Source organism: Arachis hypogaea, chromosome 5 (assembly GCF_003086295.3).
Source record: "Arachis hypogaea cultivar Tifrunner chromosome 5, arahy.Tifrunner.gnm2.J5K5, whole genome shotgun sequence".
NCBI lineage: Eukaryota > Viridiplantae > Streptophyta > Magnoliopsida > Fabales > Fabaceae > Arachis > Arachis hypogaea.
Genome location: NC_092040.1, coordinates 20,842,729 through 20,856,958, shown reverse-complemented (window position 1 = coordinate 20,856,958; position 14,230 = coordinate 20,842,729). Strand labels below are relative to the sequence as shown.

At 35.3% G+C, this 14,230-nt stretch overlaps 1 protein-coding gene across 1 annotated transcript; it reads right to left on the bottom strand.

Moving 5' to 3' along the window:
• Positions 1-1,646: 1,646 nt before the first annotated feature.
• LOC112803320 (uncharacterized) lies at positions 1,647-3,883 on the bottom strand. The gene is made up of 4 exons (XM_025846821.1): positions 3,716-3,883; positions 2,963-3,101; positions 2,666-2,887; positions 1,647-1,822 (listed from the first exon to the last, which is right to left on the bottom strand). Exons 1-4 carry the CDS (start codon positions 3,881-3,883, stop codon positions 1,647-1,649), a joined length of 705 nt encoding a protein of 234 aa, XP_025702606.1.
• Positions 3,884-14,230: the final 10,347 nt, after the last annotated feature.

Genomic DNA, 14,230 nt, shown 5'->3' with positions numbered 1-14,230 from the left:
TAGCCTTCTTGTTTTTTGGTTAAATGCAATTTTATTCTGTTCTCGAAGCGTACAAATGTCGAAGCTCTTTCTTCCCCTGGCTACTCTTTTACATGAAGGAAAAGTTCTCAACTTGGCCAAGCTTCTTTTGGGGCACATTTTTGAAGAGCTTGGTCTATTTGTTTGTGACCGCCAATATAATAAAATAATTAACACGGGAGGTCCACTCTGGCTCCTTCAATTATGGCTTAACGCCATTTTTGAAAATTTTATGACAAAACCTGAAGGTGACAGTACTGATAAACAACACATCAAGGGTTTTCTTTTATCTAATTACAAACCCAATTTTTCAAACACACAATCAGATGAAGACAAATTCTGGGCTGTTTTCTCCCTTTTTCATTCTTGCAAAGATTTTGACAACGATCAACTCAATCTTACTCCTTTTTTGTGTCAAAATTGTGGCCCTGCCTGACTTGATCGTTTGCTCTTTCCAAATACTAATGAGGAGAATGAACTCGCAAATCGAACTTGGGCAAACCTGTTTGCTGTTCAGGTGATACCAATAGGGTTACCAAAGTATAGAAAAGAAAGGTTCAAGATAAACCTGTATGCTCCTCACTTAACTGCCAGACAACTGGAATTTTCTCCTGCTATCCCAATACCACAACCTCGACACAGTGAACCATTCTGTCACATTACTTTGTTATCTCAAGAAGATTTCAACACTTGTCTCTTAAAAAATCAAAAACGAAGAGACCGCTTAAACTTCTTGATCTATGAACGCATTAAGTCTTGTTTCGAATGGTGGGCTGCTTATTATTCAAGGTACACTCGTACCTTAGAAGAAATTCAACAAACTGCTGTTGAACGTCTGTCACTGAGAGTTCCCCAAAAAGAACCCACAAAAGGAAAGCTGATGCTGCTCGACCACCACCACATAAGAGCAGAAGGACTCCTACCAGAACCTCTCGAAGAGTAACTCTTCTATTCATAACTCTTCCTTTAAACTCGAAATTGTATTTTCTTAACCAAACTTGGTTCTAAATATTTTACCAGTAACTGCTGCCATCATCAAGCGAAAGTGCTGATGAAAGTAAACCAACCAATAAGGATGCCCTTGCTGTCTCCTCCCAATCAGAAGACGCAGCTGACTCTGACCCTAGCGCTCAGCTAGTACCAAGATCTAGACTTCATCAGGTAACACAATTATCTCTACACACATCATACTTGATTTAAAGTAAATTTTAAACTCATAACTGTATATCTTTATACTTGCCTACTAATGTTGCATGCTCAATTTCATCCACTGGGGCTCTTAATCAACCAAATCTGCAACAACAAAATGATCCAAAACACTCCACATCACATGATTCAATTCAATTTACCGGACCCATTCAGTAAATTCCAGCTGCTTTTTCACTTATTCTCCATACAACACAGGTGGTTGACCCAATAGCAAATCCCTTGCAACATTCTCCAGAAGAAACACATATACTTGAGTCAATTTCACCATACAATCAAGCTGCATTCTCTGCAGAAAACCAAGCGGTTCCAGACTCCGATTCTGTTTCTAAAGTTGCTGACACCACCTATTTAGATTCCTCTCGATCCAAGGTCTTAGAAACTCCTCCCAAACAACCTAGTCTTTCATTCCGAGTTGATCTTTAGACTCCTCCTGGACCAAGACCCGGATCATCGAGTGCTCCTACCACTCCTACCAGTGCTACCTTAGATGACTTAATCTCTGTTTTAAATAAAGTTATCCAAGAAAATAAAGTTCCCGTGCTTGTACCAGCAATCTCAAGACCTGCTATATCAAGGCCTTCATTCAAACTAGATCCTGACACTCGAAAACAACTTTGATCACTCATCAAACTCTTGGATCATCTACCTACTTCATGGGTTAATGATCCAATTCTCAACAAACTCTTAGCTGATCTTTTGAATTCTTCTGTTGAACTCCCAACTAACACACCACATTCTGCTTCAATTCAAGAATTCAAACAACTTCTCAATGAGAGTGTTGCATCTCAATTTCAACTCTAAGAAACCGAAAATGAAGAAGCCACAGCCAAATCTAATATAGAAAATTGTCTTGCAACCGCTCACCCAATCCAAGCCTCTCGTGAGGAATTTGATATGAGAATCTCCCATGCTATTTTTGTTCAAGCTTTTCATGATCAAGAAGAAGTAAGACTCGGAGCAGAACTAACTCAGATTCAGGAACAGCTTGCCACCATACGCCGAAATTGAGCCACCATAGCCAAACCTCTGGCTGTAGCCCAACAAGAACAACATCACCTTATTCAGGAACTTGTCTCAATTGATACCAAGAGGAGAGAATATGACAAACAACTTGAGAAAATCCAAGCTGACAAGTTCAAACAAATTGAAGTACTTTCAATTCTGGAAAACAAAAGGGCAAAGCTGCGCTCCGATTTGGCAAAACTAGTGACACCCTGAATTCCTTTTTCATTTCTAATTTTATTTTTGTAATAACTCCTATCTTTTCTAGACATATGCATGTTAAATTTCTACTTTTGCCAAAAATAGTATTGCTTCAAATATTTTCCATTAACCGAATTAATTACTCTTTCTGATTCAATATCTTTAATCTGGTAAGCATTTCTAGAATATGTTCTCATTACTTGGAATGGGCCTTCCCAAGTATGGGACCACTTACCAAGAAATCTCGATTTCTTTTCCATTGGCAAAATTACTTTCAAAACCAATTCACCTACATTAAAAAACTTTTCCTTGATTCGACGATTATAACTTCGAGCAATACTTTCTTTTTGTCGAATCATATTATCAAGTGCTGAAATTCGTTCTGAGTCTAATTCATTCAACTCATCGAACATTGCATTCCAATAATCATCAACTGGCAAATCATGCTGTCTTGATACTGTTAAAGTATTCAAGTTAATTTTTAATGGTAGTATTGCATCATGACCATACACTAACTTAAATGGCGAAGTACCTGTCGAACTCCTTGGTGAATTCCGATAGGCCCATAATACTTGGCTTAAAGTTTCATTCCATGTTCGAGGCCTATTTCCAATATGCTTTTTAATCAAACTGATTAAAATTTTATTTGCTGCTTCTACCTGCCCATTAGCCTGTGCATAATAGGGAGTCAAAGTAACCATATTAATATTTCTCGAAGCTGCAAAACTTTTAACCCGCTGACCAGTAAACATTGTTCTTTGATCAATACTTAACGTTTGAGGAATTCCAAATCGATGAATAATATGTTCCTCAATAAAATCTATCTCACCCTAACTTCCTTCTATCAAGGGAATCGCCTCAACTCATTTTGTAAAATAATCAATTGCTACTAGGATAAACTTGTGTTGTTTAGATGAAGGAGGATGAATTAATCCAATTAAATCTAAAGCGCAACCTCTAAATGGCCATGGCTTTATTATCGAATGTAATTCGGATGCTGGAATTTGTTGAATCGAACCATGTTTTTGGCATTTCAGACATGCTTTTGTATAATCAATACAATCTTTAATCACAATTGGCCAATATATATGATTGCGATATAGCACCCATCTCATTTTCTTTCCAGCTTGATGAGCACCGCATATTCTATTGTGAACTTCACCTAAAGAAATATTTTGATCACTCTGACCAAAGCATCTCGATAAACTCCCATCAATATCTTTTTATATAATTCATCAACCATTAAAACAAAATTCATTGCTCACAATTTTATCTTTCTATCAACTGGAATATTAGGCTCTTTCAAGTATTGAACAATAGGCTTCCTCCAATCAGTATCCTCCCATTCATCATCACACAAAACTTCCCTTTCAATTGCAGGTACTAAAATCTGATGAATACCTATTAAAGACTCAAGAGTTCCTGAAGCAATTTGGGCTAATTCATTAGCCATTTCATTCTAAATTCTTAGAATATGAACCAAAGATACTTTTCGAAAAGAAGTTAACAACTCCCAAGCAGTTGTCAAATACTTCTGTAATCTCTCATTGTTACATTTAAATTCTTTAGATAACTGCTTCAAAACCAACTGAGAATCCCCTAATATTTGAACTTCCGAGACCCTTTATTAATAAAAATTTCAAGGCCCAAAATTAATGCTTCATACTATGCCTCATTATTCGAACATGGATATTTTATTTCAAATAAAAATTTCGACAAGGTTCCTTCTGGTGAAACAATTAAAATCCCAACTCATGCACCATCTTTATGTTTTGACCCATCAAGATATAACTTCCAATAATCGATTTTTACCTCGATTATATTTGCCCCCTGGCCATTCAGATCTTTCAGATTATTCACAAGAAAATCTGCAACGACCTGTCCTTTCACAGCCTTTGCTGGAACATACTGTAAATCAAACTCTGTTAATGCAGCATCCATTTCCCCAAACATCCTCTTAACATCAAGAAACTTAGCATATATTTAATAAGATCAGTTTGCGTTATAACTTTCACCGATTTAGCCACCATGTAACACTTTAACTTCATACAAGCATGATAGAGGGATAAACACAATTTTTCGATCGGGGAACACCTTGTTTCGATATCAGTTAGAACTCGACTAAGGTAGTAAATTGTCCGTTCATGGCCATTTTCATCATCTTGGGCTAACATACACCCTATAGTATTTTCAGATTCTGCAATATACAATTTTAAAGGTTCAGATGGACGAACATTTGCCATAATTGGGACTTTAGATAAATATGTTTTGATCAAATCGAAAGCCAACTGATGTTCCATGGTCCATTCGAATTTTGAACCATTTTTCAGTTTCACTAGCGGTGCAAACACTCTACTTCGATCTGAAAGATTTGAAATGAACCTTCGAAGATAATTTACTTTACCCAAAAATGATTGTACTTTCTTCTTCGATTTGGGTGCAGACAATGCTAATATCGCATCCACTTTATTTTTATCGATAGCTATCTGACAAACCCCATGTTGACGGTTTATCTTGTATTGATTTTAGGGGATTTTATAACCTTTTACCCACATTTATTCAGTGAAATAGCATGGTTTTGTATATTCTCCTTTAATTGTGCTTAAGAGTGAAAACATGCTTTTTTGAACTTAAAATAGCTAAATCTAATTCTCCTTGATTCCATTAGATGCCTTGATATGTTTGTTAAGTGATTTAAGGTTTTGGAGGCAAAGATTGGATCAAGGGAATGAAAAAGAAAGCATGCAAAGTGGAGAAATCATGAAAAGTCAAAGAAGTTGAACTCGCCCATGGACGCGCGCGCGCACCTGGCGCTTGCGCGCACCTGCGAATTACCCCATGGACGCGTACGCGTGATGTGCGCGTACGCGTCGGTGCCGTTTTATGATTTTTTAATGAAAATGTGGCCAACGAATTCTGAAGGGTTGTGGGGCCCAATTACAACCAACTTTGGCGCCAAAGATGCTATTTAAAGCCAAGGATTGAAGAGCAAAAAGGGGATTCCAACTCATTAGTTCATTTTACACACTCATTAGGATTAGTTAGTAGTTTCTAGAGAGAGAAGCTCTCTCTTCTCTCTAGAATTAGGATTAGGATTAGGTTTAGTTCTTAGATCTAGATTTAGATTCATCTTCTTCTACTTCTATCTTCTCAATTCTTTGTTGTTACATTCATCTTCCTCTATTCTTTTATTGTAATTTCCTTTATGTTGTTCTTATGTTTTGTTGTAGATCTAGTATTGTTCCTTCTACATTCTTGCAATTCAATAAGAGGTAATTCATAATAATTGTTCTTCTTTGCTTTTCCATTGTTAATCTCTTGCTTTTGTAGTTATATCTCTCTTTAATTCTTGCAATTTATGTTGTTTACTTTTATTGCACTTTATGTGTTTGTTAAAATGTCTCTTTTAGTTTTAGTGTAGAATTTGTTCCTCTTGGCCTAGGTAGAGTAATTAGTGACACTTGAGTTATCTAATTCCTTTGTTGATTGATAATTGGAGAGATTGCTAATTGGTTTGGAGTGCACTAAAGCTAGTCTTTCCTTGGGAGTTGGCTAGGACTTGTGGCTCAAGTCAATTCATCCACTTGATTTTCCTTTATTAGCAAGGGTTAACTAAGTGGTAGCAATGAACAATTCTCATCACAATTGAGAAGGATAACTAGGATAGAACTTCTAGTTCTCATACCTTACCAAGAGCCTTTTATAGTTGTTAGTTTATTTTCATTGCCATTTACTTTCATGTCTCTTATCCAAAAACCCCAAAACAACTCAAACCAATAACAAGACACTTTATTGTAATTCCTAGGGAGAACGACCCGAGGTTCAATACTTCGGTTTATAAATTTAGGGGTTTGTTACTTGTGACAAACAATCTTTTATATGAAAGGATTATTGCTTGGTTTAGAAACTATACTTGCAACGAGAATTCATTTGTGAAATTCTATACCGTCAAAAATCCATTCGTCACTATCCCATTTTTATGAACAACAAAACCCAAAAAATTTCTTGCCGATACTCCAGATGCACATTTCAAAGGATTCATTTTTAATCCTTTCTTCCTCATAGTAAGGAATGCTCTACTTAAATGATCAATATCTTGACTCACGGAATTCGATTTGACCATCACATCATCGATATACACCTCCATGAATTTCCCAATAAATTCATGGAAAATAGCATTCATTGCCCGCTGATATGTCGCTCCAGCTTTCTTTAAACCAAAAGACATAACGACCCATTCATATGTTCCTAATACCCCAGGACAACGAAAGGCAGTTTTAGCCACGCATCTTCTGCAATGAAAATCTAATTATATCCAGAATAACCATCCATGAAACTGAGAATTTCATTTTCCGCTGCAGAATCGATTAACATATCCACAATAAGCATAAAATATTCATCTTTTGGAGTTGCATTATTCAAATCTCAAAAATTGATGCATACTCTTAACTTTCCATTCTTCTTCATAATAGGGACAATATTCGATACCCACTCAACATACCGTGCAGTTCGAATAAATTTGGCTTTGACCAGGCGTTCTATCTCTTCTTTAATTTTCAGATTAATTTCAGGAGCAAAATGTCTTGGAGTCTGTTTCACAAGTCGAGCATTGGGTTTCAATGCTAATCGATGTTCCACTAATGAACGATCGAGACCAGGCATCTCATGATAGTCCCAAGCAAAATAATCTTTAAACTCATGTAAAAGATTGAAGAGTTTAGTTCGAAAAGGATCAATAAGATCTTTACAAATATATGTAATTCGAACATCATCAAGAGATCCTAGATTAATTTCTTCTAAGGGATCTTGAGATTCAAACCCTTTATAGTAATCATCCTCTTTGATTGAACATTTTTCGAATCCCAAAGGTTCTAAATCATAGATGCAATCAAAAGTAAAATCAATAGAATCATCAGAAATAGAAGAAACTTGATCTTTGACTAAATCATCATTACTTTTATTTTCCACACAATGAGCCTCTACTATTAAATTGGCAGTCTGGCTCAAATCATTAGTTTTATTACAAGAAATAGAGAAATCATAACTAAATTCGACTGTAGGTGTCGAATTGAACATATTATAATTAACAAGTTTACTAACCCTATCTGATTCAACTTTACCGGAAGAATCATCTTTATTTTCTAAAAACTAAAAATTATTTAAATAATTATACAATGTTACCAGGTAATCGGAAACTTCCTCAACCTGGTCCATAGTGTAGTCTTCAAAGTCTTCTAGAAAGACAGTCCCAACCAGTCGGTTCAAAGCCCAAGTCTGGATAACACAACTTCACCGAAAGGCCTTCCGAAGTCAAATAGCACCCTTCAAAATTATAAGGATTCAGTGATCGATCAACATTTAAGGGCTTTAACCTACGATTATATATCCTAAAATTGGCATGCATCTGTTCAACATATAGAATCGAATCTGCTTTGACAATTTCAGGTTTACCCTCCTTAGTCCACAGAAGTACGCTCTGACACACAGTAGAAGTTACGGCTCCCACACTGTGGATCCAATCTCGCCCCCAACAAGGTATTGTAACTTGCCTTCGATGGCACTACCACAAACACTGAATGTCTTTCTGATGATCCTACCTTTACAGTCAGGGTGACCAACCCTTTCGCTGGCATGGAAGTCCCACTAAAATCAGTCACAGCAATGTTTGTAGGGACCAGATCATCAGGATGCTTTCCTACTTTTCCCTGCATCCTTTCAGGCAGAAGACTAATCGCTGCCCCACCATCAATCAATACCTTGTTTATCTTAAATCCATTTAGAATGGCGATAATATGAAGTGGGTGCAGATGAGACATTTTCCTTTCAGTAGGCTGGGGAAAGTACCCAGGCTCATCTTCAATATGTATGAAAGAAAAAGCTCCCTCATCTTCTTGATCATAGTTCTCATCTGGATTACTCTCACACTCCCCCAAGGTATTCAGTTGGAATGATTGAGATCGTCCCTATCATATCATCATCCCCTTAATCAAAATACTCCTCATCAACATCAACATCCTTATGTTTGTCAACTCTCGAGTACTGAGCCACTACTTTACCTTTTTCTATCTTTGCAGGTGAGGGAATTTCTTTAGGATAGGTCTCTCCATCAGACGGAAAAACAATTCGAGAATGCACAGAAGGCGTACCAATAAATTCTCCAGATTGTACCCCTGACATGCAATCTAAGCATCAGTACAGTGTTGTCTTCAACGCTTCTTACAGTGAGTTCATTGCCCACAACATGGGTGAAGATGGTACAGAAGTCACAGACAGTGAACATGTAGCCTTCTTGTTTTATTGGTTAAATGCAATTTTGTTCTGTTCTCGAAGTGTACAAATGTCGAAGCTCTTCCTTCCCCTGGCTGCTCTTTTACATGAAGGAAAAGTTCTCAACTTGGCCAAGCTTCTTCTAGGCACATTTTTGAAGAGCTTGGTCTATTTGTTTGTGACCTCCGAGATAATAAAATAATTAACACAGGAGGTCCACTCTGACTCCTTCAATTATGGCTTAATGCCATTTTTGAAAATTTTATGACAAAACATGAAGGTGGCAGTACTGATAAACAACACCTCGAGGGTTTTTATTTATCTAATTACAAATTCAATTTTCCAAACACCCAATCAGATGAAGACAAATTCTGGGCTGTTTTCTCCCCTTTTCATTCTTGCAAAGATTTTGACAGCGATCAACTCAATTTTAATCCTTTTTGCGTTGTAATTGCGGCCCTGCCTGCCTTGATCGTTTGCTCTTTCCAAATACTAATGAGGAGAATGAACTCACAAATCAAACTTGGGCAAACCTGTTGGCTGTTCAGGTGATACCAATAGGGTTACCATAGTATAGAAAAGAAAGGTTCAAGATAACCCTGTACGCTCCTCACTTAACTGCCAGACAATTAGGATTTTCTCAAGCTATACCAACACCACAACCTCAACACAGTGAACCATTCTATCACATTACTTTGTTATCTCAAGAAGATTTCAACACTTGTCTCTTAAAAAATCAAAAAACAAAGAGATCGCTTCACCATTTTGATCTATGAACGTAGTTCATTCATCACTAAGTCTTGTTTTGAATGGTGGGCTGCTTATTATTCAAGGTACACTCGTACCTTAGAAGAAATTCAACAATCTACTGTTCGAATGGCTGTCACTGAGAGTTCCTCAAAAAGAACCCACAAAAGAAAAGTTGATGCTGCTCTACCACCACGACATAAGAGCAAAAGGACTCCTACTAGAAACTCTCAAAGAGTAACTCTTCTATTCATAACTCTTCCTTTAAACTCAAAATTGTATTTTCTTAACCAAACTTGGTTCTGAATATTTTACCAGTTACTACTTCCATCATCAAGCGAAAGCGCTGATGAAAGTGAACCAACCAATAAGGATGCCAACCATGTTCACTCTCAAGCAAGGCTCAACATAACTAGCATCAACTTCGAAGGGGTCTACATCAACCTTCATCTCCTTCTTGCCATCATCAAATTTCAACCATCCTTCCATAATTGCTTCTTGAATCAAATCCCTAAAACGGACACAACTGTTAGTCGAATGACTTGTTGCTTGATGAAATTTACAATAAGACTTTCCTTTTAAATCATTCACAGAAAGCAAAGTTCTACTCTCAGGTAAAACTAATTGTTTATCTTTAAGCAACACATCAAAAATCTTATCAGATTTTGAAATATTAAAACTATATTTTTTTTCCACTTTTTAATTTTGAATCATTCGACTTTTCATTAATAGGAAGCTTTTTCAGTAAAGAGCAAACATATGGAGGACCTTTCTTGAATTCGGCCAAATCAACTTCAGTTTCGAAATTGAGTTCCTCCTCTGAAGACTCCATGTTTACATAAGTAATCTTTTCTTTTCGAGAAAAAGGTTTACCCTTTGACCTCTGCTCACTTCTATACTTTTCCTTCTCTTTTTTCATAAGTTCGGTTTATCAAACTTTTTCAGCCAAATGGGCCAAATTAGGAATATACACAATAAGCAGTTTTCTATGCATATAGAATCCTAACCCCATGGTTGCTTTTTTCAATATCTCACTCTCGGGTAATGTCACATAGCATCTACTTCTAGCATTTTTGAAACGTATTAAATAATCATCGATGGTTTTACCATCTTCACATTTCAAAGCTACTAGATCAGTAACTGCTACATTCATCTCCCCTCGATAAAACTGAGCATGGAAAGCAGTTTCTAACTGATTCCATGTTGTGATCGAATTTGGTCTAAGATTCGAAAACCTAGTAAATGCATTCTTCGTTAGCGAAGAAGGAAAAAACTTCATTTTCAGATTTTCATCATTAGCTAAATTCCTAATCTCGACCAAATAGCGAGTAACATGTTCTGTAGTTGATTCTCCAACTTCACCAGAAAATTTTGTGGTTATCTTTGGATTTTTTACCCCTCTCGGCACTTCAGCCATCTGAACCGGTTGGGGAAAGGCAGACACAAAATACGATTGATTCATGAAGCCAACATTCAGTCCAACCCGATTTCACACTTCTTCCACAATCCTAGTGACTTGATAACGTTCGCCACCACGCAGCCTGGCTAAAAAGTCATCAGCATTCTGACCTCGTGGAACAACATAAGGGATTTCTCGATTCAAATCATTGTTTTCATTTTGAAAAACATTTCCTACTACTTCATTATTTCCCCTAGAATTATGCCTCTCACCTTCGTCATAATCAACGATTCGAGCAATCCTTTCGACTTGTCTAGCAAGGCGCTCAAATCTTGATTCATGATCAACCATCATGGGATTCAGAATTGTAGTCATTTGCTGAGTCAACAAATTGACTAAGTCATGGGTAACTTTCCTCCACTTGTTGTCGATATACTGCCATTGAATTCGCAGCATTCGAAGTGGAGCCCACATTATAATTACGAGAATAATCAGAATGTTGTTGTGGGTTTTGAACATTATTCACTCCATTTGCATTCCCAAAATGGACAGGCAGAACAAGACCACCCACCGGTGGAGTATAACCAAGAGGAAGACCATAAGGGGGCCAACCAACAGTCAATGGAGGTTGATATGGTGGCACAGGGCCACGTGGACAAATATTACGTCCAACATTTCTAGTTTGAATAATCGTAATGACTATACTCTCAGTTCCAATTGCAGCCTCCGAACGTGAAGACACGTCGGCCTGTTACACAGATACTGGTATGCTCTCATTAGTGGATGAACCACCATTCATAATTGATATCTCATCAGCCATGTGAATGATTTTTCCACTCCGTAATCGCATACACCAAGCAATATTGGAAAAAATTATTTGACACACTTCGATTTAAAACTGTCCGACCGGGCGTGCCAATTTGTTTTGTCGACTTTTAGCAAATCGATGGTGGTTCGATATCTAATGGTCTGGGAGTGAAACCTACTCCTCTGTGCGAGTACCAGTTTTCTAATAGTGCATCAAAGTGTTCTTCGATTAGACAAGTGTTGAAAATTTAAATAAAGAGAATTTGTGAATTGATAAACGGAACATAAAGATTAAAGTTTTCAAAGATTAAATGTGCAGAAGATTAAAAGAACTTGCATTGAATTTTAAAAAGAGAACAATAAAATGCCTTCGATTGGATCAAAGGGATTCAACATAGAAATTTAAATACAGGAAGGTAAATTGGGCAATGAAGATAGAAAATATTTAGAGAATAAAATTACTTGAAATGTAAAATTTACAGGAAAATAAATTGAAAGAATAAAGAAGATGGAAAGAATCCTACAGAAAAATAACTCAATTGCAGATTCAAGAATTTGTTGGGATGTAAGTGTGTTTGAGTGTTTTTTCTGAGTAAAAGTTCCAACCTTAATTTCCTAAGGCTTTCTAGTATTTATAGTCTACCTTTAGTAACTAGCAATTAATTATAATTAATTACAATTAATTACAAATTTGAACTTTCTAAATACTTTCTCCTTGATAACTGCTCCCGCCATTTGATTGGAGACGTTTCCCATGATTTTCTCACGTGATAAAAGCCTTTAACCATTCCACTACCGTGACTGTTCGATCTACCATTCGAATGCTCAATTCGATTTCTCCTCTCGAAAAAGTCTAATCGAATAACAAATCATTCGAAATCCAATTGGCACTCATTATTTTCAATCCCTGCTTACGCGTGTATCGTCTCGAAAAATTGCCTCTGACTCATTCCGAATCGACTTGCTCTCATAGAACATATATATATATATATATATATATATATATATATATATATATTTCGATCAACACTTCTCTAATAATATTTTTTTCCTTTTAAATAATTAATGCTTAGTATGGCTTGTCTTCATTCATGTTAGTATGTTAGGATACGTGATTATTGTGATGCACGAGTTTTGAAACGAAAGGACAAGAAAGAGAAAATATTACAAAAAAAAATATTAGAAAAGTATTAGAATTTATTATTTTTAATTATTATTTAGTTATTAATTTAGTATTTTAAATATTAATAACTAATTGACGGTGAAACATAATAAATTCGAAAAGAATGTTAGTTTGTTAACCTTAGTTTATTTTACATGTTTGGCTAATTTTGTATGCATTACTTAGCGGTTAGTGCTAACTACCAAGTGTTTTTGTTTCCTTTAAGAATGATCAAAGGGAACAAGACCCGAATACGCCCTGCTCGTGCACAACCCTAATTGAAACTTTGTTTTCTCAACGTTGACATTCACAATAGCTGATTAATTAAGAACAACTACTGATGAATAATTATTAAATTTCTCTAATCAATGTGTTAAGCAATTATTGCTGCTTACAACGAGGATCAAACGAGATTCTTTTAGCTAAAGTTAAAAAATCTACATTTATTATTAAATTTAAAATTTTTTATTAATAATAACTTTAGAGTCTTGCTAATATATGTTTTAAAAATGTATTTTAATAATACTATAAAAAAATAAGTGACTAAAAAGTTATTAAAAGAATACATTTTTGTATTTTCAATGAATTAAATATATTAAAAACTTAAAAAATTTCTATTATTAAATCTAATTATCAAGTTTTATCGCCATCCGTAATTTTTTTGTCCCGCTACACACATTAATAATATATATTAATTAAAAATGATTTTTTATTAATTAACATTTGGTATAATTATCGGCAGTTTATTTTATTTTAATAAACAAAAAATGTCAAATTCTATTGCCGTCGTTTAAGACATTGGTAACGTATTTTCAAATTTAAAAATTAATTGTTTAAAGTTTATCAATTGCTATGCCAACCTATGAGTAAATTTAGGCTTAGTTTGGTAAAACTTTTACTTTTTAAAAGTAGTTTATAAAAGTTAATTTTTAAAAAATGGCTTTTTAAAAGTTGTAGCATTTATGTTTGGTAAATCAAATCAAAAACAACTTTTAATAAACATAAGCAACATCAATTGTGTTTAGTAAAATAGCTTTTAAAATTTAAAAATACTATAATAGACATAAATGTAAACATTAAATTTGAAAATTAGTTAACATATGAGGTTATATTAGACTTTTAAATTTTGAAAAGCACAAGCCAACTTTAAAAAGCTCTATCCTATGTGCTTTCAAAAGTACCCCGATCTTTTAAAAGCTGCAAGTACAAGCACATGATCTTTTTGATTTACCAAACACAAAATGAGGAGCTTGAGCTTTTAAAAAGCACAAACACATTTTCAAAAAGTTTTACCAAACCAAGCCTTAAAGTGTTGATAATGTATCATGTGCTGTTTGAGGCCAACATTTAGATCCTTAGTGCAAGTCAGTGGCGGAACCAGAAATTTTATAAGAGAGGGGCCAATTAAATATAAAATA